General features: G+C 46.5%; 1 protein-coding gene across 1 annotated transcript in view; it reads right to left on the reverse strand.

Annotated features, from left to right (window-relative positions):
- Nucleotides 1-10,954: 10,954 nt before the first annotated feature.
- The window catches only part of FBLN7 (fibulin 7), an 81,783-nt gene continuing 69,577 nt past the window's right edge, over nucleotides 10,955-23,160 (reverse strand). The window contains exons 6-9 of the mRNA XM_026449776.1: nucleotides 17,023-17,160; nucleotides 15,959-16,096; nucleotides 13,744-13,882; nucleotides 10,955-12,044 (exon numbers count right to left, since the gene is read on the reverse strand). Of these exons, the coding sequence (XP_026305561.1) occupies nucleotides 11,672-12,044; nucleotides 13,744-13,882; nucleotides 15,959-16,096; nucleotides 17,023-17,160 (788 nt within the window). The 3' untranslated portion in view covers nucleotides 10,955-11,671. The remainder of the gene's footprint in view (nucleotides 12,045-13,743; nucleotides 13,883-15,958; nucleotides 16,097-17,022; nucleotides 17,161-23,160) is intronic.

Raw genomic sequence — 23,160 nt, forward strand, 5'->3', positions numbered from 1 at the left:
CTTTCTCTTTCTCTCTCTCTCTCTCTCTCCCTTTCTCCCTTTCTCTCTCTCTCTCTCTCTCTCTCTCTCTCTCTCTTTCTTTCTTTTTTTTTGAGACAGTCTCACTCTGTCACCCAGGCTGGAGTTCAGTAGTGTGATCTCAGCTCACTGTAACCTCCGCCTCCCGGGTTCAAGGGATTCTCCTGCCTCAGCCTCCCGAGTAGCTAGGATTACAGGTGTCTACCACCACACCTGGCTAATTTTTGTATTTTTAGTAGAGATGGGGGTTTCACCATGTTGGCCAGGCTGGTCTTGAACTCCTGACCTCAAGTAATCTGCCCACCTTGGCCTCCCAAAGTGCTGGGATTATAGGCATGAGCCACCATACTATGCCTCTGGGTTTCTTTTATAAGGGCACTAATCCTATTTATGAGAGCTCCACCTTTATAAACAAATCACCTCCCAAAAGCCCTACCCCTTAACACCATCACCTTAGAGATGAGGTTTCAACATATGGATTTGGGTGGTTGGGGAAGACATAAACATCCAGACCACAGAAAGGGGTAAGAGCTGAATCAGCTGCTGCAGGAATATTGTTAGGGAGGAGGGAGACAGCAGGCCTGGAAGAGGAAGTTTGGGAGAGGGAGTGTTTTGGATCCTGCAGATTCTGAGGAGAGAATGACTTTGATTTTGTTTGCAGTTCTCCAGGCAAATCCAGGGTTGGGATTAAGATTCCACAGTCCTTCCTATCCCTGCAGTCAATGAATCTCTTTATGAAATATGCTGATTGAGCCCCTTGTTTCATCTTTTACTGCTGAAGTGAGTAGAATCATGTCATTACTAGTTATAAAATTAGTCAATGTCTTTTTCAGAAATAGAAAATGATCACAATGTTTGAAAATCAGCTCCCTGAATGTCCCAGTATGACTCTGCCCTCATTGCAAAATGACTTTCCTCTCTGCCTCTAAATTTAGCTGCAATTACACTAATAAAGTCATCATCTTGCTCCAAGATTGTTGGCAAAGAAAAGGATGGCTGAGCCTGGATGTGGACTTGAAGTGAAGTGACTGGTTGACAGTTGGTGGCTGTCTATGTTCCCTAGGATGGGGATGACCCCTTTCAGCAGTGTCAGGTGACTGACCCTCAGCTGATGTTTCGAGGGGAGGTTGGGATACTAGGTGTGCTCATTTCCTAGGGCTGCCAGAACAAAATACCACAAAGCAGGTGGCATTCTCTCACAGTTCCGGAGGCTACAAGTCTGAACTAAAGGTATAGACAGGGCCACACTTCCTTCGAAGGCTACAGGGAATGATCCTTCCTTACCTTTTCCTAGCTTTTGGTGATTGCCACCAATCTCAGCATCCCTTTGCTGTGAAAGCATGACACCAAACTCTGCTTCCGTCTTTTCTCTCTCTCTCTGCATGTCTCTCTCTCTCTCTCTCTCTGTGTGTGTGTGTGTTTTCACTTATGGATGCCAGTCATTGCACGATGACCCCATCTTAACTAATTATATCTGCAAAGACATTATTTTTAAATAACGTCATATTCATAAGTACTATGTTAGGTGTTAGGACATTGACTTGGTTTGGCTGTATCCCCACCCAAATCTTATCTTGAATTGTAGCTCCCACAATTCCCACATGTCATGGGAGGGACCTGGTGGGAGGTAATTGAATCACGGGGGCAGGTCTTCCCCGTGTTGTTCTCGTGACAGTAAGTCTTATGATATCTGATGGTATTACAAAAAGGAGTTCCCCTGCACAAATTTCCTCATCTGCTGCCATGTAAGACATGACTTTGCTTCACCTTTGCCTTCCGCTATGATTGTGAGGCCTCCCCAGCCATGCAGAACTGTGAGTCCACTGGACCTCTTTTTCTTTATTATTACCCAGTCTTGGGTATGTCTTTATCAGCAGCATGAAAATGGACTAATACAGACATAAACATATCTTTTTAAGAGGCACAGTTCAGCCTACAACACAAAGCCTGTTAGGCTCCTCAGGCAAGAGGCTGGAACAGAGCTAAGGTTGGCCCTGCTCAGACTCTTCCATGATGCTGGAAAGGATATTCTAACCTCTGATACAGGCCATTCTAGCCTGAGTTTTGCAATTTAAGAAATCAGGCTGGGCGCTGTGGCTCACGCCTGTAATCCCAGCACTTTGGGAGGCTGAGGTGGGAGGATCGCACAAGCCTGAGGTGGAAACTGAGGTGGCACGAGAATATGCCACTGCACTCCAGCTTGGGTGACAGAGCGAAACCCTGTCCCCCCGTAAAAAAAAAAAAAAGGAAGAAGGCCAGGCTCGGTGGCTCAAGCCTGTAATCCCAGCACTTTGGGAGGTCGAGGCGGGCGGATTACAAGGTCAGGAGGTCGAGACCATCCTGGCTAACACGGTGAAACCCCGTCTCTACTAAAAATACAAGAAAATTAGCCGGGCGTGGTGGTGGGCCCCTGTGGTCCCAGCTACTCGGGAGGCTGAGGCAGGAGAATGGCGTGAACCCACAGGGGTGGAGCTTGCAGTGAGCCGAGATGGCGCCACTGCACTCCAGCCTGGGCAACAGAGCAAGACTCCGTCTAAAAAAAAAAAAAAAAAAAGGAAGAAGAAATTAATTTTGGGGGAGGGGTAAGGCAGGTGCAAGGAGTCGAATGTGTTCTGTTCCTCAGTCCACAGCATAATCTTGCCATCCATGAGTGAGAGATCTTGTCATTTTATTTTCTCCCTTTCTGCCATGAGTCAGTCAGGATAGTTATGCTGGAGCAAAGGACAACCTTAAAATCGCTGTGACTTAAGAAAACAAAGGATCATTTTTTGCTCATGCTTTTGAGGCTCATAGGTCAGCAATTCACTGTGATCACTCAGGCACCTGAGCTGACAGGGCAACCTCTACATTGAGTGGAGCCATTGGCCATATGAGAGGAGAGAGAACACTGAGAGTCCCAGCATCTGTGAGTTTCTTGGCCTGGAAGAGACTGGCACCATTTCTGAGCCAGCACTGGTTCCAGTGCCATGCGCTCCCATGAGGGCACAGAGTGCCAGCCTATCATGGGCCCAGAGGTGGGAGAGGAGGAAATAGTAGGCCAAATTTGCTAATGTCTACCACAAATGCCAACTGTTTTGTGCCTTGTCCATCACCTTGCCCACAGGACAGGCTGGTACTGGAGCTGCCTCAGGGAGCATGCAGACAAGATGCCTGCTTTTGCGGAGCTGGGATCCCAGCAGGTCAGGTCTGTAGGGATGCTTCTGGCTGCAAACAAGAACTCCATCTGAAACCTACTTAAATCATAACCACGTTATCTCACATACCAGGAAGTCCAGCACTGGTATGGGAAAGACTCCCTAGAGGGCACTGTTCTTATCTCCCACAGCTTTCAAGCCCAGGTCTGGCACTCCCTGGGAACCGAAGACAGGAATGAAGGAAAGGGAGCAGTAAATTACCTTGCCACTCAGGGCCCCAGCAAGGGATGAGGAGCGAACTCTTCCTATGGTGGAGGTTGGCCTGGGTCAGGTGGGCAAATGAGTCTAAGAGGCAGAGATCTTTATCTGCAGAAACATGTCCGGCCACTCAGCCAACCATAAGAAAGGAAGGCAAGCTATTGTGTAAGTGCCACCCCGTGGCTGAGGTGAATCCTGGTATAAATAAGCAAAGTATATGACAGAGCACACTTTCCCCCTAAAGAATGCATCTAAAGAGCTCCCGGAGCTAAGAAACTAGATTGCTAAGATCTAATTTTTCATTAAATGTGGTCAGATTCAGAAAATCCCATCAGCCCAAATCTAATTTTCATCATCATGGTCTCTTGTTTGGAAGTCAGCTAATATTTCTGTGGTCTGGCCAATGCTGTGTTTTGTTGGCAATCCTCTTTGTGACAAAGGGTGGCCTAAGTTTACCATTAGACTTCCTCTAATAAGAACCAACTTCTCCATGAATCAAGTGCCAACTTCTCCATGAATTGGTCTTGACTCTTCCAGTGACCCCTTCCCCCCAGCCTCTGAGCTTGGTGAGCCTGCAGCACCACACGTATCGGATTTTTCACTCTGTTTCTACCACTGTTAAAAGTACCCCCTTGTGACAGATGTGGAGATCTTACTTCTCAACTAGAGGGTAAGTTTTATTTTAGGCAGAAATCATTGGTTTGAAAAGAACGGCCGGGCGCGGTGGCTCACGCCTGTAATCTCAGCACTTTGGGAGGCCGAGGCGGGCGGATCACAAGGTCAGGAGATCGAGACCACGGTGAAACCCTGTCTCTACTAAAAATACAAAAAATTAGCCGAGTGTGGTTGCAGGCGCCTGTAGTCTCAGCTACTCGGGAGGCTGAGGCAGGAGAATGGCGGGAACCCGGGAGGCGGAGCTTGCAGTGAGCCCGGATCGCGCCACTGCACTCCAGCCTGGGGGACAGAGTGAGACTCCGTCTCAAAAAAAAAGAAAAAAGAAAAGAACACCCAAAAGAATGCATGCAAAGGAAGACTGAAAGGACACAGGGCTATCTGATGAAACCCACAGACTGGAAGCCAGGTTGCATGAGGCACTGGAAACCCAAACAGGAAACCAGGAGTGGCATGTTGAAAATATGGCCCTAAAATCCTTTGAAACCTCTCAGCTCAATTCAATTCAGTAAGTACTCATTGGCCTATGTCCACCTCCCAGGACTCAGTGGCTTCTTATAACTGCTTTGACCAACAGTATGGTAGAGGTAACAATATGTGATTGGGTCCTAAAAGGCCATGCAGCTTCCACTTTGTTCCCTGGAACACTCATGCTAGGAACACAAGCCACTGTGTTAGAAGTCCAACTACTCTGAGGCCACCTGGTTCAGAGGTGGGTTTATTGGAAGTCTAAACATGTGCCCAAGGAGAGACATGAGGAAGTCAGACTCAAATGGATCACTTTCCACCAACCACTGCCTCAGCTTTACCAGGCTCTCCCTGCAGGGAGGGAAAGATGAACTTTTGTGACTCTTAGCTTGTACCTATGAAATTCTCTACGTGTTTATGAGCTGCATAAATATTCCTGAATGTCTGCTGTGTGCTACACACTGTTCTAGGCGCTAAGCCACATGGAGATCCCAAGGGTAGATGTTCCAGTTATCAGTCCTAGTCTTTAGGTCACCCCAGCCCAGGCAGACTTGTGAGTGACCCTTAGGTAACCCCAGCCCCCAGGCATGGAGTCTTCCCAGCTGAGGGAAGCAAAGACATTGTGGAGCAAATAGAAACGATTCCCCTGTGCTCTCTCTGAACTCCTGGCCCACCGAATCCATAATTCATAATAAAATAATAGTTGTAAGCCACTAAGTGTTGGGATATTTTATGCAGCAATAATAAGCAGAACACAAAAGTAAGTCCTACCCTTCCAAGCCCCATGGTCTATTGTTTCCTTCCTTCCCACATCAACATCATTGTTCTGTTTGTAGACAAGTTGTCTTTCCTTTGTGCCCATGAGCCCAATATGGCCATCTAAGGCTTTACATCACTACTTCATTCAAACACTCAGGAGTGATTCTGAGTCCTAAGGCCAAACTCCTATATGGGATCCAACTTTCACTGCACATATTACAGTGTTTGCAACACCCAAGTGACGTGGATGATATACATTCAGCCCTCCATACCTGCAGGTTCTGCACAATCAACCAACTGCATATCAAAAATATTCAGAAAAAAGGAATAAAAATAATATACATTTTAAAACATATAGCAACTATTTACACAGCATTTACATTGTATCAGATATTATAAGTAATCTATAGATTACTTAAATTATGCAAAAGAATGTGCATAGGCTCTCTTCAAATACTATGCCATTTGTTTTTTTTTTTTTTTTTGAGTACACAGTCTTGCTGTGTCACCTAGGCTGGAGTGCAGCAGCACTATCTCGGCTCACTGCAACCTCCACCTCCTGGGTTCAAGTGATTCTCCTGCCTCAGCCTCCCAAGTAGCTGGGATTACAGGTGTGTGCCACCACACCCAGCTAATTTTTGTATTTTTAGTAGAGATGGAGTTTCACCATGTTGGCCAGGTTGGTCTCAAACTCCTGACCTCAGGTGATCCACCTGCCTTGGCCTCCCAAAGAGCTGGGATTACAGGTGTGACCCACTGCACCCAGCCCTATGCCATTTTTCTATCAGGGACTTGAGCATCCATGGATTTTGGTATCCGTGGGGGGTCCTGGAGCCCATCCTCTGCAGATACCAAGGGATGACTCTAATTCTATATATTACATATACATTTACTATATACTGAAAAACCCCTTTCACTGCTTTTGTTTTTGTAGCTCTCATCCCTCTTTGACATTACATTACATGTTTTCATTTACACATGTATTATCTGTCCCCTTGCTAAAATGTAAGCTCCATGAAGTCAGTGTCTTCGGCAACCTTATCCATTGTAACTTCAGCAAGTAGAACAGTGCCTGGGACACCGTAGAAATTCAGGAATATTCATGCAGCTCATAAACACTTAGAGATTTTCATATGTACAAGCTAAGAGTCATAAAAGTTTATCTTTCCATCCCTGCAGTAAGAGCTTGGTAAAGCTGAGGCAGTGGTTGGTGGAAAGTGAACGACCTATGAGTCTGACTTCCTCATGTCTCTCCTTGGGCACATGCTCAGACTCCCAATAAACACATCAAGTTTACTGTGACTCTGCAGTGGTATTTCGTTGTTGGCTTATTTTCCTTTTGGTTTGGTAGTGTTGTAGGAATAATAATTTTTTAAAAGTGATTTTTAAAACCCATCCAGAATCCTAGCTAACTATCTACTGCTCAAGTGCCCGTGATCTATTCAGTTTTCCTCTTGTCTCTTCCTGGTGGCAGCTGACTGATACCCAGACACCCAAGTCAGGCAGGTGGGCTAACTGTAGAACACCCCTCCACTCAGGCCTCTCTGTCCTTCCAAAGGAGGGTTTGGTGGGTGGGGCAGATGGGAGAACTGGAGGTGTCACTGGGGCCTTCTTTGATTCAGGAACAAAAACGCTCATACACTGCTGTTGGGGGCGGAAAGTAACGTAATTCTTACAGAGGAAAAATTGGCCCTAAAGATACAAAGGGAAAAATACCAAAAGACATATGCATATTGCTGCAATATTTTTAATAGCAAAGGGCGAGAAACAACCCAAATGTCAATCGGGAGTGACTGGTTGAATAAACAATGGTATGCTGTCATAATGGAGCATTTTATAATGGAAAACATACTATATGGTTCTGTGGAGTGATAGCCAATATTTTAAGCAAAATAGAAGGGTCCAGGAAAGTGTGAAATAGCATGCTATCATTTATCACTTGTTTATATTGCTTAAATGGAAGGATAAAAGGGGTATCATTTGTTTATATTGCTTAAATGGAAGGATAAAAGGGGAAAATTTGGTTACAGCAGAAGGAGGAAGAGAACCGGTCAGAAGATAAACTCTGAATACATTTTGTTTTGTAGATTTGACTTTGGAACGATGTTAATAGTTTATATACTTATAGAACAAAGTTAAAATTAAAAAGCAATCTCTAAAAATTTCAGGAAAATGAAGGAGGTATAATCAGCAAATCCTGATTCTAGTTTGGAGCATGCCACAGAGAGGGGAACCATTCCAAGTAACTTTACAACAGCAAGCTGTCTGTCCCTAATAGCGTCAATGTTGAGGACACAAGAATCGAAGAAAAAGACAATTTTAACTGTTTTTAGTTATCACATTTGTGTGTTAAGGTTGGCATTGTCCTTATAATAATTTTTTAAAATGTGTAGTTATTTTGGTGATGTTTAGAAGGAGGTTTTCAGAATGAGAGAAGGAGAGCCGATAGAGGATCAATGAAGTTGCATTAAAAATGAAAACAAGGCCAGGCGTGGTGGCTACGCTTGTAATCCCAGCACTTTGGGAGACTGAGGAGGGCAGACCACTTGAGGACAGGAGTTTGAGACCAGCCTAGCCAACATGGCAAAACCCTGTCTCTACTAAAAATACAAAAATTAGCTGGGTGTGGTGGTGCATGCCTGTAATCCCAGCTACTCAGGAGACTGAGGCGTGAGAATCGCTTGAACCCGGGAGGTAGAGGTTGCAGTGAGCCAAGATTGCACCACTGCACTCCAGCCTGGGCAACAGAGCTAGACTCTGTCTCAAAAATAAAATAAAATAAAATAAAAACACTATGAAAAATAAAAATGTGCTGGGTGTAATGGCATGGACCTGTAGTCCTAGCTACTCAGAGGCTGAGGTGGAAGGATTGCTTGAGTCCAGGAATTTGAGGTTGCAGTGAGCTATGATTGTACCACTGCACTGCACCCTGAGTGACACAGAGAGACCCCATGCCTATGCCAATTCTCCCCTTAAAACAACAAAAAACCCACAGTAGTCCTGAATTAAATTGGAAGTATCAGCATGAACTCATGTAGTGTTTTATCTTTAAAAAATACTAATAATACATATTTCCTAGCTCTAGCCACTAAAACCAAGGAACGATGATGTAACCACTACCAATGAGCACTCTGAGCACCCAGATCTTGATATCTAATTACCATTCCCCACTAGAAGGAACCAGGGATTGTTGAGGGAAAACAGCTGATTTCAGGGCTGGGGCAGAAAATATACAAGATGAAAATCTTGTCATACAAGATAATTAGGAAACTATTAAAGGGTCATGTCAAAAGGAATCAGCCACCTTGAAGCAGGTCCCAAGAACCAAAGATAGAACAATTGGAGCAAAAACAAAGACAGTAACTGTAATTACTATTAATACAGATGATAACACACATGATAACATCAGGTATGTTTCAACCATGAGTTCATAATGTACTCAAAGCAGAAAACAACTCTCACAGGGCATATTGGAAAGATGCCTGTGAACCACCTCATTCTGAAAACTGAAAAATAAAGGGAGGAAAGCCAAGAATCAATCCTACTTTTCTCATACAACCAAATCTCAGGGTAACCAAATAACTGATGAGAGTAAGTTTCTCTTTATAAAGTAGGTCAGCTAATAAACAAAGAAAAATATCAATAGCACTAGAATATTAATTGCAACCACTACAGAAGTAATGCATCTGTGCAATCAGCGGGTGCTAACCTCCTACTGGAAGGATCTGTCACCACCAATGAAGCAGTCTTGCCAAAATAAACCTAACTAACTCTCTAGATTTGTAAGAAATAGAGATGCACTCAGAAAGACTCATACTATGAGAAATTCTACAATATAAATGACCCAATATTTTGTCTTCCAACAAACCTTCAGATTATTCCAATATATGCTGAAGTGTAAATTCCACTGCTACAGATTTTAAAAAGACTTAAAAGGCATATCAAAAAATTACAGTGTATAGACCTACTGCAAGTAAACAAAAAAATATAAGCCACTCAGAGAAATGTCAACAATGGCTGAATATTTAAAGGTATTAAGGAATTAATGTTTTAGATGTGAATGGTATTTTGGTTGTCCTTTTTAAAAAAGTTATCTTTTAGAGATACATTCTAAAATATTTTCAGAGGAAATGATAGGATTGGATCTACTTCAACATCATCATGAGGTGGGGTGATAGTAAACGAAACAAGTTGGCCATGTGTTCATTGTCAAACAGCTGATTCAGGCATGGAGTTCATTATACTATTCTCTCTACTTTTGCATATGTTTGCAACTTTGCATGATAAAAAGTCTTGAAGCCCCTCCCTCAAATAATATGAAACTATATTACCTGGAAAGGGGTGCAAATGAATACTGGTTAACTACTGGCTACTCTTAGTACGGAGTGGAGCTCTGAAAGGACAAAAGAAAAGTTGATTCCATAGAGGAGAGTGGGGAGAGAGCATATAGAGAACAAGACACTCTACAGGGAGAAGTGCCCAGCCATCAACCACAAGAGACCCATCATCCACATCATCCACAAGAAGCGCCCAGCCATCATCGTCCGCAGCCATCATCCACATCCTAAGCAGTCAGCCAATTATACTTTGGTGCTGTGGGGACCAGGGCTGGGTGCATGATTTCATCAGCGGGAAGCAGGTTTGATGATGACAGATCTTGGTGATGGAAATCGTTGCTTTAAACCGGGCTATTTGACATCAAAGTCATATCATATACCAGTTTAGAGGCTACCTGCTCCAGAAACTCCCCAAACACTCCTCACCTTCTGGGATGTGAGAGGCTTGTCTCCCTGAACCACCCCTGTCCCTAGCCCACAGCTGTGACATCTCCTATTCAGGAACCTGGCCAGACCCTTGGACTCTTCTGCCTGGTGTTGTACACATGGGACTGGGTGGTGTGCAAGCTTCTGGCCCAGCATAGCTACATTTAGAAATGCAAGCCTGTGGATAACGTTTCAATGAAGTCTTGTAACTAGTTTGGAGGTCCTTTTTCTGTTGTTAGAGATAGCAGCTGAGCGCATGGGAGAAGAAAAATTTCAAAAGCAACTCTTGACTGTGTCTCAATCTTTGTTCAAAAAATAGTACAAGAATAAACCATCTTAGAAACCATCTTGATGTAGGGCTTGATCATTGAACTAGTGACACACTTCTGGCTCCATCTCATACCAGGGCAAATACAAAAAAGATTTAAATAAAATATGTGTGACAAAATCTCACCAGCAGCTTGACATGTAATTAGATAATGAAACTTTCTTACAGCTTCTCTACCTCTTAAGTTTTAGCTTGAATGATCTTCCCCACCCTACCCCACACCCCTCTTCACCCCACCCCACTCAGCTGTGGCCAGTGTTTTCTCTCTTTGGTCACCTGGAGGGCGTCACCCTGTAGTGAATTCATCAGAAACAAAAGGCCATGGAATCCATGACAACTCAAGCATTTTCCTAAACTCTCCACGGCCAGGTATTGTCCTTACCAATCTCCCATGTGGTCAAAACAAATTTATATTGTGGAACAGTCCCAAACATCACCTCTATGTTCTCTGACTCATTTATTCCAGTGTATCCAACCCACACAGGAAGAGAGCCAGCCATCCCCTCCTAGAAGGAAGTGGGCTGTCTCATGCTCAGGGAGAAGTCAGGCGGGCAGGAAGGAGCAATCGCTTTTATTTTTCCAGTTATATTACCAGGTTATGTATTTGAGATATGATTTCTCAAAAGGGAAGTAACTCAGGCAGAATCCATGCTTTTAACAATGGATCCTTGGTCTAGAAGGATCTGCGTGGGGTTTAAGGCCCTCCTGTGGCTCTCTGATGAGAAGGCAGGCAGGCATGTCACAGAGGAAAAGGCAGGTAAGAACAACGTGCTGGGTCATGGGAGGAGACTCCACTTCCTATGCTACATGCGCAGAGGCATGACTAGGCCCCCCACACGACTAGAACGGCCTCATTCATAGCAAGCCTGGCTATAAAAATGCAGAAGTGCTGATAGTCATCCGACACACATTGCCAGCTTTTCTCTCCCCAGCAGTTCAAACTCACAAGGCCATTTGCACAGTGTTTTGGAAAGCCACCCATCCCCTGAATGAAAAAGGTTTAAGAAAGTTAGTGCATAATCTAAGGGAAGGACCTCAAAGCAGAAAAAAAAAAAAAAAAAAAAAAAAAATGTGATGGCAGCAGGTTGAGTTTTGTGGCTGCTCTTCTGTGCTATTCCATGGGACACCGTGCAACGCCGCCCTAGAAGCCTGGATGCACCGGCGAGAGGGCGGGAACAGGCGGGAGGGTCCACGCAGTCAGTGCCCGAAGCTGAGCCTTCGGGGAAGAGAAATGAGGTCAGATCTCCACACCCCGGTGCTCCTGTGTACCCTCAGAAGTCATAGGGGGATACAAAAATGGTGACCTTGGACACGTGGTTGGCCTGGAAGGAGCGGTCCAGGTATTCCGACATGTCGACGTCCACCTCCAGCGTCTGAGGCCCCGCCAGGGTCTGCACGAGGATGAGCTCCCCAGTCTGCCGGTCTGAGCGCTGCATCACAAAGTGGCCGCGGCTGTTGCCACCCACGATCCCAAAGCGCAGGCTGTTGGGCCCAGCTCGGCCGGGGGCAGAGGCTGTGGCCATGCGGAAGAGTGTGATGGGCGTCTTCAGGTTGGAAGGCAGAGAGAGGTAATGGAAGGAGATGGTCTTGGGCAGATGGCGGCAGGGCCTGCTGTCCATAGGGCAGGGGTTCCGCTCACACTGGCTGGAGCAGAGAGGCAAAATGGGGGCAGTCAGCCTTGGGGAGTCTCATGAGGGGCTGCTTTGACCCGGCTCCCCACCTGGCCTCTTGCAGAGGCCACCTAGATGACCTTTCCCAGCGACGCGTCCTTCGCCCAGGAGCTATGGAGCTGCAGGCGAGTGAATGTAGCTGGTGTCAGGCATGGCAAAGGAAGGGCTGCTGCTTCTGTTCCTGCTCATTGGTGCTCCCTGCCCACCTGTGTACGTGTGTATGTGTGTGCATATATATTTATTTATGCTATTACTATCATTTTTACAGAAAAATAAAGCCTGGGAATACTAAATAACGATGGCAATGCTGATATTCAAACCAGGTACCCTTTCTCCATAGGCTGCGACCTCCCTCAGTAATGGTAGGACCTCAGCAGTTAGTCAGCAACATCGTGTAATGCGGTGCTTCCCACACGGTATATGGTGAACTTTCTAAACACAGCAGCATGTATTTTATTTATTTATTTATTTTGGACAGAGTCTCACTCCATTGCCCAGGCTGGAGGACGGTGGCATGATCTCGGCTCTCTGCAACCTCTGCCTCCCAGGTTCAAATGATTCTCAGCCTCCTGGGTAGCTGGGATTACAGATGCCCGCCATCACGCCCAGTTAATTTTTGTATTTTTAGTAGAGACGGGGTTTCACCATGCTGGCCAGGCTGGTCTTGAACTCCTGACCTCAAGTGATCTACCCGCCTCGGCCTCCCAAAGTGCTGGAATTACAGGCATCAGCCACCGCGCCTGGCCATCACGTGTATTCTTAAAGCAGGAAGCCCTGTTTTCCTTAATCATTTGGAAACAGGCTCTTGTGGAAATGCTTTTGATATTTCTCTATCTTGTTAAACATAAAAGAAAAATGCAATCGAGTATATTTGGTGATTCTGTAGCATCATGATTATGCAGGTCAAATATCACATCCAGCTGTTGGTCGAATGCCCCAGAGGCCATAATGGACAGGTTCCCCATCCCTTCACCAAGTGACTCCATGAGGAAGGTTCTGATGTCTTCACTCTCTCTAAAAACTGCCATGCTTCAGTGCCACTAACTTTCTTGCTGCTTCTAATCTGCTTTAACTCAACAGCAATTCAAATAATTAAGTTACCTTCCATGGCTGTTACTTCATTTTAAAGACAATGCTAGGGCTCTTGTGATCTCTTTTTGAGAGGAAAATGTATGTGCTTTGTGATAGTTGTAGTTATTCCCCTTAAAGGTCCATCTCCCAACTTAAAAAAAAAAAAAAAAAAAAAAAAAGCTCTACTTGCTGTTTAAGAGTTGCAGTTACTAGATGTAGAATCGTCCAGTACGTGATCTATACCTGTCTCCTGGGCTGCTATGGGTTTATCAGGGTAATGTCACCAACAGCTTCTTCCCTCCAGTGGCCTGCCCTGGCTTTGCCATTCTGGGGTGGCAGCAACCCCATCATCCTCTATGTAGTAGGAGAGCACTGAGTACATTAGTCCCATAGGGAATGGGGTTCTTATTTCTCCAGAGAAGCAACGCATTAAATGCAACCACTGAGGGGAAACGGAAATTCAGAGAAGCCAGCCTCCCAGCCTCCGGCCTCTCATCTTTCTATGGCATAACTGTACCTTCTCCCAAGAACCTCTAGGAGGCATCCAGCCCAGCCACACTTGGAGGCCTGGGTGAGGGTGTGCGTGCCCTAGAGATACTCACAATGGAGACGTCTTCACGTAGCTCACATTGCCGCTGCCCTCAGGGCACTCAGGGCTGACACACTGGAAGCTTCCACCGGTGTTGATGCACGTGGTCCCCTGGGGGCACACCGGCTGCAGGCCCACACATTCATCCACATCTGAGATATGGGACATACAATGGGTGAGAGTCTCCCTGACCTTCCCTCCATTGCAGACAGAACCACATGAGATGCCCTGCAGGCCCTGTAATGTGGTGCTCCCTGCTCCTGGCACTTATTCTTAAAGCAGAAAGCCTGCCTTCCTTCACTGTGTGGAATCAAGGCCCTGAGGAAATGCCAGGGAGCACCCCTCCCTGGGATCCTGTCCTCCTTCCCTGGGGTATGACAGGTGGCAGGGGTGGTGGAAAGCACCGGGGGAGTGTTACTGGTCACAACATTTCTCTCAGACCTGTCTGCTTCTCAGCCCAAATGCCCCATTACCCTCCATGGCTGCTATTTTTCATCTATATATATACATATATATTTTTAAAAAATTTTTTTTACATCATAACCTTCCAGAAAGTCTCCCTCCCCAGCCTCACCCCATGCCGAATGTAGACACCTCAGTATCATGATTTGTATGAGTTCTCTGCTCCCTTTGCAGACATCCAGAGAGTCTCTCCAGCTGCAGGCCATCCTTCCCAACCCCGAGCAACCCTAGGTGGCCCTTAGGGAGCACTGTGGGAGGGAGGGAGGTAGTGTGGGTGGCTATCTGGATGCCTTCTCCTGCTCCAGCCCCAGGTCACCCACTCCTCAGAGCCCTGCAGCAGGGCCCCAATGGGATGTCACCGGAGAGCCACCCCTCCCCTCACATTCCCACGTCAGCCCGTGGAGGAGCCCTCTGCCCTCTCTTCTCCCATTCTCCCTTGGTGGGTCAGAGCTGTTGCCTAGAGCCAGTGGGGCTCCCCTCTGTGTCCTGTTTCCATGGGGGGAGTCCAGCTGAGGAGGTGGGCCTGTTCACCCTCCTAGTGTGAGGTATGCCTGCAGGAGCAGAGCCAGTCCTCCCCCCAAAAGGCCCACTGCAGCACGGTGGTTTGAGGGTCAAGGGTCAGGATGATGTGGCTTGGGCTTCAGGCCTGAGATGTGTGCTCTGACTCAGCTCATGTGGAGATTCAGCATGTTTACATCGACTGGCATCTGTATGTTCCCTAAGTGGAGGTGGGGAAACACGGGAGGCTTCCTGATAGGCACCCAGTGTCCCTGGGACTTGTCCTGTAGTGACGATGGTGACTGCTGCCAGGGTGCTCAGCCTCTCTGTTCTACAACCAACCCACTCTGCACACATCCTTCTTGCCCTCTTAGGTGCCTCCCACCCCTGCTGCAGACATTCCTTGTCAACTTAAGATGTTCTTTCCCACTCTGCCAGGAATCAGCCTCAGAAACCTCAACCCGGTCCTCCAGGAAGCCACTGCTGATGGACAGGATTCAGCACTGGGGTGAAACCTGAGCCAGTTATTTTCCATCTGCTCCCCTGCCCCCCAACCCACTCTCTGCACCTGAGAGGCTGACTGGTTTTCGGCTGGGGTTGGCAAATGGTAGTGACCCAGCCTGAGGAGTCCTGACCTGCCTGGATGTGGTTCTGATGGTGGCTGTGTCCTTGATGGCCACTATCTATCAGGCTCTGGTAAGCCCCCTCACTCCCTGTACCCCTCAAGCCAGGGGTAGTGATGCCTCTGACTCTTGTCCCTCCCTGGGTGCTCCGCCTCCCTTGTCCTCAGCTACCATCAAACAAGGCTGGTGCTGTAGACATAAGTGCCTGTAAGGTGCTGCCCCTTTCAGAGGTGAACTTACAGGTGGCCACACAGGGTCATGGAGCCTGCAGGGTCATGGGTTCCCCCAGATTACATGACATGGGTGACCACCTGGCCACTCTGCCTTTAGGTCCAGCCCTAGCTGAAGGCATTGTTGAGTGGGTGGAAGTGACCAGACCTTGAAAAAAAAAAAAGAAAAACCCAGTTACTGGAATAAAGTTGGAAAAGACTACTTGCCAGGATGGTTAAGGAATTCATTTTCCTATTTATGCAGATGATGATGTGGCCTGACCTTTGAGAAGCCCTTTGCTTGGTGGCTTTTTAAAAATCAAATGTATCTGAAACTGTGACTCTCCTAACCACCTCACTCCCGATTGTGAGGTCCTGAGGGTTCACCACAGCAGCAGGTGGCTGGGTGCAGGCGGCCCTCTGTAGCCTCACTCACCTTCACAGCTCTTCCCGTCGGCCAGGGTTAGGTATCCGCTGGGGCAGGTGCAACGGTAAGAACCCGGGGTGTTCACGCAGGTGTGCATGCAGAGCCGGGGGCGCCCCTCCTGCCCGTAGAGCTCACACTCGTTCACATCTGTGGACAGAAGTGCTCACTGTGACTCCACGAGCCATGCAGCAGGTGTTGCCTGCTGTGACCCAGAACAGTCAATTCCTGGAAGCAATGGCAGCTGCAGTTAAGTGGCTGGGCCTCCGGCAGCCGCCATGCCCTACCCCCAGCAGAGCACTCGCAAGAGGAGCAGGTGTACTTCCCTTTCTCCTAAGCCGAGGGCCCAGAGGGCTAAAAGGAGCAGTGAGAGGGAGTTGATGTGCTAGGCCCTAGAAGGGCATCTCTGTCTTAGGCTGAAGACACCTGGGGAGACCCTGCAGAGGCTGGCAAATCAAGCCTATTCCCAGAAAGCAGGGATGGGTTAACAGCCCCATGTTAACTCTCTTTATCTTTGGGAATGGAATAAGAGGGCCTCCTTTCTGCTGCTGTAAAATGAGGCTATTGGTTGGTGCTAACCAACTGACCAGATCTCAGATTTGAACTCCTGCTTTGCATTGTTTGGGGAGAGAACTCTGGTAATCAGGAGAGCACAGCAAAACTGAGCCGTCAGGAAAGCTAAGCCCAGAGAGGACCAAGGAATGAGTCCCACACCCCTACCCAGCTCCAGGCCCTCTCTACCAACACAACGACTTAAGCTCCTCCTTGCCACCCGTAGATGTGATTCCAGCCAGGACGGTGGGGAGAGGCTCTCAAGCCCCTCCTGAAACAAGCGCGTGTGGCTTGGGCATAGGCTGGACCAGGTTCTGAGGTGGGGCGAGCTCTGATTTCTATGAATTACCAGCCTTCTAACAATCGTTAGGTCAGTACTTACCTATAATGCAAAGTGGCCAGGCCTTCTGAGACCGCGCCCAGGAAGCCACCCGTGTCGGCAGGAGGGCGGTGGGTGAGAGCCCCTTCCCCGCCCCATGTCCTCCCGCTGCTGTCCCCAGTGTCCTGGCGGAGCCCGCGCCTACCCTCGCAGACGCTGTCGCCGGCAGCGCCGCTCAGGTGGAATCCGGCCTCGCAGCTGCAGTGCTGAGCCCGCTCCACCTGCGCACAGCGCGGCGCGCGGCTGAAGGCAGAGTCACCGGCCACGCTGCCCTCGGGGGCGGCTGCGGGGAGAAGACACGCTCAGTGCCGGGCCCTGGCGCACCTGCCGTGGGCCCAACCTTGGGTAGGGGCCGGGAGCAGAACCAAGACGGAGGTACGGCCCCTTCTCAAAGAGCTTACTCTGGAGTAGGGAAAGGAAAGACAAGTAATTAACCACAAACCCAGACGACCCGTCCAGGGCCCACCCAAAGAGGACGCAGGACAGGAAGCGCACTCGAATAGAATGGTGCATGAAAATGCAGGCCACCAAGCTGCACCTCGAGAAGGACAGCTAGGGCAAGTCCACGTTTTCACTTAAAAATACTTGAACACCCCAACATTCTAACAGTGATCACTAGAGTTTAAAACCGTGGGCCACTATTTTTTGTTTCTTTGTGTGTGTGTGTATTTTTTGTTTATTTTATTATTTTTAATTTTAGGTTTGAAGATCTTCAACGTGTGAAGGTTACATAGATAAATACGTGTCACAGGGGATTGTTGTATACATCACCCAGGTGTTAAGCCCAGGACCCAATAGTTACCTTTTCTGCTCCTCTCCCTCCTCCCCTACCCCTCAAGTAGACCCCGGTGTCTGTTGTTTCCTTCTTTGTGTTCCTAAGTTCTTATCATTTAGCTCCCACTTATTAAGTGAGAACATGCAGTGTTTGGTTTTCTGTTCCTACGTTAGTTTGCTAAGGATGGTAGCCTCCAGCTCCATCCATGTTTCCACAAAAGACATGATCTCGTTCTTTTTTGTGGCTGCATAATATTCCATGGTGTATATGTACCACATTTTCTTTCTTTTTCTTTTTTTTTTTTTTTTTTGAGACGGAGTCTCGCTCTGCTGCCTAGGCTGGAGTGCAGTGGCGGGATCTCGGTTCACTGCAAGCTCCCCCTCCAGGGTTCACGCCATTCTCCTGCCTCAGCCGCGGGAGTAGCTGGGATTACAGGCACCTGATACCATGCCCAGCTAATTTTTTAAATATGTTTTTTAGTAAAGACAGGGTTTCATCATGTTAGCCAGGATCGTCTCGATCTCCTGACCTTGTGATCCGCCCTCCTTGGTCTCCCAAAGTGCTGGAATTACAGGCGTGAGCCACCGCGCCTGGCTCCATGTACCACATTTTCTTTATCCAGTCTGTTATTGAGGAGCATTTAGGTTGGTTCCATGTCTTTGCTATTTGCTGCAATGAATATTCGAGTGCATGTGTCTTTATGGTAGAATGTTTAATGTTGTTCTGGGTATATACCCAGTAACAGGATTGCTGGGTCAAGTGGTAGTTTTGCTTTTAGCTCTTTGAGGAGTCACCATACTGCTTTCCACAATGGTTGAACTAATTTACACTCCCACCAACAGTGTATAAGGGTTTCCTTTTCTCCACAACCTCTCCAGGATCTGTTACTTTTTGACTTTTTAATGATAGCCATTCTGACTGGTGAGAGATGGTATCTCACACCAGATAGTTTTGATTTGCATTTCTTTAATCATCAGCGATATGGAGCTTTTTTTCATATGCTTGTTGGCTGGATGTAGGTTTTCTTTTGAGAGGTGTCTGTTCATGTACGTTGCCCACTTTTTAATGGGGTGGTTTGTTTTCTTTTTTTTTTTTTTTTTTTTTTCTTTTGAGACGGAGTCTCACTCTGTTGCCCAGGCTGGAGTGCAGTGGCCGGATCTCAGCTCACTGCAAGCTCCGCCTCCCAGGTTCACGCCATTCTCCTGCCTCAGCCTCCCGAGTAGCTGGGACTACAGGCGCCCGCCACCTCGCCCGGCTAGTTTTTTGTATTTTTTAGTAGAGACGGGGTTTCACAGTGTTAGCCAGGAGGGGTGGTTTGTTTTCTCTTGTAAATTTAAGTTCCTTATAGATGCTGGATATTAGACCTTTGTCAGATGCAGAGTTTGCAAATATTTTCTCCCATTCTGTGGGTTGTCTGTTTGCTCCTTTGATAGTTTCTTTTGCTGTGCAGAAGCTCTTAAGTTTAATTAGATTCTATGTCAATTTTTGTTTTTGTTGCAATTGCTTTTGGTATCTTTGTCATGAAATCTTTTCCTATTCCTCTGTCAGGAGGGTATTGCCTACGTTGTCTTCTGGGGTTTTGGTAGTTTTGGGTTTTACATTTAACTCTTTAATCCATTTTGAGTTGATTTTTGTCTATGGTGTAAGAAGTGGTTCAGCTTCAGCCTTCTGTATATGGCTAGCTAGTTATCCCAGCACCATTTATTGAATAGGAGTCTTTTCCCCATTCTTGTTTTTGTCAGCTTTGTCAAAGATCAGATGGTCATAGATGTGTGGCCTTATTTCTGTGCTCTCTATTCTGTTCCATTGGTCTATGTGCCTGTTTTTGTACCAGTACCATGCTGTTTCGGTCACTGTAGCCTTGCGGTATAGTTTGAAGTTGGGTAATGTAATTCCTTTAGCTTTGTTCTTTTTGCTTAGGATTGCCTTGGGTATTTGGGATCTTTTTGGGTTCCATATGCATGTTAAAATAATTTTTTCTAGTTCTGTGAAGAATGTCTTTGGTAGTTTGATAGGAATAGCTTTGAATCTATAAATTGTTTTGGGCAGTGTAGCCATTTTAATGATATTGATTATGTGTATCCATAAGCATGGAATGTTTTTTCATTTGTCTGTGTCTTCTCTGATATTTTTGAGCCATGTTTTGTAATTCTCATTGTAGAGATCTTTCACCTCCCTAGTTAGCTGTATTCCTAGGTATTTTAGTTTTGTGTGTGTGGCAATTGTGAATAGGATTGTCTTTCTGATTTGACTCTCAGTTTGGTTGTTGGTGGTATACAGGAATGCTAGTGATTTTTCTACATTGATTTTGTATCCTGCAACTTTGCTGAAGTTTTTATCAGCTGAAGGAACTTTTGGGCCGGGACTATGGGATTTTCTAGATATAGAATCATGTCATCTGCAAACAGAGATAGTTTGACTTCCTCTCTTCCTATTTGGATGCCCTTTATTTCTTTCTCTTGCCTGATTGCTCTGGCCAGGACTTCCAATACTCTTCCAATACTATGCTGAATAGAAGTGGTGAGAGAGGGCATCCCTGTCTTGTGCCAGTTTTCAAGGGGAATGCTTCCAGCTTTTGCCCATTCAGTATGATGTTGGCTGTGAGTTTGTCATAGATGGCTCTTATTATTTTGAGGTCTGTTCCTTCAATATGTAGTTTGTTGAGAGTTTTTTTTAACATGAAGGGATGTTGAATTTCATCAAAAGCCTTTTTGCATCAATTGAGATAATCATATGGTTTTGCTTTTAGTTCTGTTTATGTGATGAATCACATTTATTGATATTTATATGTTGAATCAACCTTGTATCCTGGGGAGGAAGCCTACTTGATCATGGTGGATTAGCTTTTTGATGTGCTGCTGGATTTGGTTTGCAAGTATTTTGTTGAGGAGTTTTGTATCAATGTTCATCAAGGATATTGGCCTGCAGTTTTCTTTTTTTGTTGTGTCTCTGCCAGGTTTTGGTATAGAGATGACTCTGGCCTCATAGAATGAGTTGGGGAGAAGTCCCTCCTCCTCAATTTTTTGGAATACTTTCTGTAGGAACGGTACCAGCTCTTCTTTGTACATCTGGTAGAATTTGGCTATGAATCCATCAGGTCCTGGGCTTTTTTTGGTTGGTAGACTATTTATGACCAATTCAATTTCAGAACTCGTTATTGGTCTGTTCATGGACCACCATGTTTTGTTCTTGGTTTTTTTGTTTGTTTGTTTTCTTTTCTTTTCTTTTCTTTTTGTATTTCTTCTACTTTTCTAAAGTGTTCACATTTTTGATTTTTACCAAGAACATAAATTTCTCCTTCCTTCCTTCCCTCCTTCCTTCCTTCCTTCCTTCCTTCCTTCCTTCCTTCCTTCCTTCCCTCCCTCCCTCCCTTCCTTCCTTTCTTCCTTCCTTCCTTCCTTCAGTCTGGCTGTGTCACCCAACTTGGAGTGCAGCGGCACAATCTCGGCTCACTGCCTCTGTCTCCCGGGTTCAAGGGATTCTCCTGCCTCAGCCTCTGAGTAGCTGGGATTACAGGTGCGTGTCACCACACCCTGCTATTTTTTTTTTTTTTTTTAGTAGACATGGGGTTTCACCACGTTGGCCAGGCTGGTCTCAAACTCCTAACCTCAAATGATCCACCCACCTCAGCCTCCCAAAGTGCTGGGATTACAGAAATGAGTCATCATGCTTGGCCAAATTATATTTCTAATCAGGAAAAAATGTTATTTTTCTGAAAGTTTTTCAAGGATTGGTGAGAATCAAACACAAGTGGACAAATCCTGCATGATTCTACTTAGATGAGGTCCCTAGAGCAGTCAGACTCACAGAGACAGAAAGAAGAATGAATGGTGATTACCAGGGGCTGTGGGGCGGGCAGTGGGGAGTTGTCCCATCATGGGTACAGAAGCTCAGTTTTGCAAGACAAAAAGAATTCCGGAGCTGGATGGTGGTGATGGTTGCACGACAATGTGAATGTGATTAATGCCACTGAGCTGTACAGCTAAAAACGATTAAACTGGTAAATTTTATGTTACCTATATTTTATCATAGTAAAAAACAGGGTGAATGGATTTTTAAAAAAGGAACTGGAGGGATGCCGAAAGGCATGGGCCAGCTGATGGGAAGGAAGGTGTCAGGCTGGGGGACAAGGTGAGCAAGAGCCTAGGTGTGTAATGGCTGTTCATGGAGACTATGAGGATAGGAGCTGGCTTTGGATGTGCCTGCTTGCTTCCCCTCCTTCCCATTCCTGGGGAAGATTCTGGTCATAGGGACACTTTATAACAGGTCCCCCTGGACCTGAGCAACAATTGTCTAAAGATGCTTGGGCGGGCATGGTGGCTCACACATGTAATCCCAGCACTTTGGAAGGGCAAGGCAGGCAGATCACTTGAAGTCAGGAATTCAAGACCAGCCTGGCCAACATGGTGAAACTCCATCTCTACTGAAAATACAAAAATTAGCCAGGAGTGGTGGCAGACACCTGTAATCCCAGCTACTCAGAAGGCTGAGGCAGGAGAATCACTTGAACCCAGGAGGCGGAGGTTGCAGTGAGCTGAGATGGTGCTACTGCACTCCAGCCTGGGCAACAGAGTAAGACTCCATCTCAAAAAAAAAAAAAAAAGAAAAGAAAATCCCACAGTGGGAGGAAACCCTAAGGAGTGGGGTTTTGAAATTCAGTGACCAGGACTGGCATATTTAGGGTGAAAGGGAACCTATTTCTTTTTCCCTCTTGTTTGTAAACAAGGGGAGGGGCCGTGAGGTATCCAAGAAGGCCCTGTCTCTGACCTCAGTTTCCATAGAAAGCGGTCCCAGGGACAGGAGCTATAAGGGGCCACTGAGCTCGGGAGGACAGCCTCATTCTGAGAAAGCGCCCGGCCAGCTGACTCAGCTGAACTGAATCAAGGCACATGAAGCAGCAAATCTCTTGGCACACTATTTAAACCTGACCTTGGGCTGGGTCCAGTGCCAGGATCACAAGTATTGATAAAGCTCTTGTCCACTGGACACTGCACTGGCTCCAATGTCCTTTCCCCCCACAGATATTTCATACAGAAATAAAGACAAACAGACATCACACACTAGATTTTCTGGCGAAGGAATAGGACATCTTTGGGGCTGAATGAAATCTTGGTTGCAGCATGGTGCGGGAACCCCTGTCCATCCTCCGCAGATTCCTTATCATTGGATTTTCTTGCCATATGCAAAACCTAGCATCACGTGACTTCTTAGACCTTCTGGGTCGAGATATGTTGAGACTCAAGATGTGAATAATAATCTCAAAACCAGTCAAATGTATAGTTATCCAGCTCTCAAAATACTTGGACCTGCATCAATAGCTGCTAATTTTGCAGGATGTGATGGGAACACTGGAAAGAAAAGGTGGTTCTGCTGGCAGAAGAAACGCTGACCAAGCAAAGGTGGAAACCATGAAACTTCTTGGGCCACATGCCCAATCTAGGGGATTTTTAGGTTGGGAGTCCGTTCTTGCACTCGTGTTTTCTACTATAAGAAGGATCAGAACTCTGG

This window comes from Piliocolobus tephrosceles, chromosome 15, assembly GCF_002776525.5.
Source record: "Piliocolobus tephrosceles isolate RC106 chromosome 15, ASM277652v3, whole genome shotgun sequence".
NCBI classification, from domain to species: domain Eukaryota; kingdom Metazoa; phylum Chordata; class Mammalia; order Primates; family Cercopithecidae; genus Piliocolobus; species Piliocolobus tephrosceles.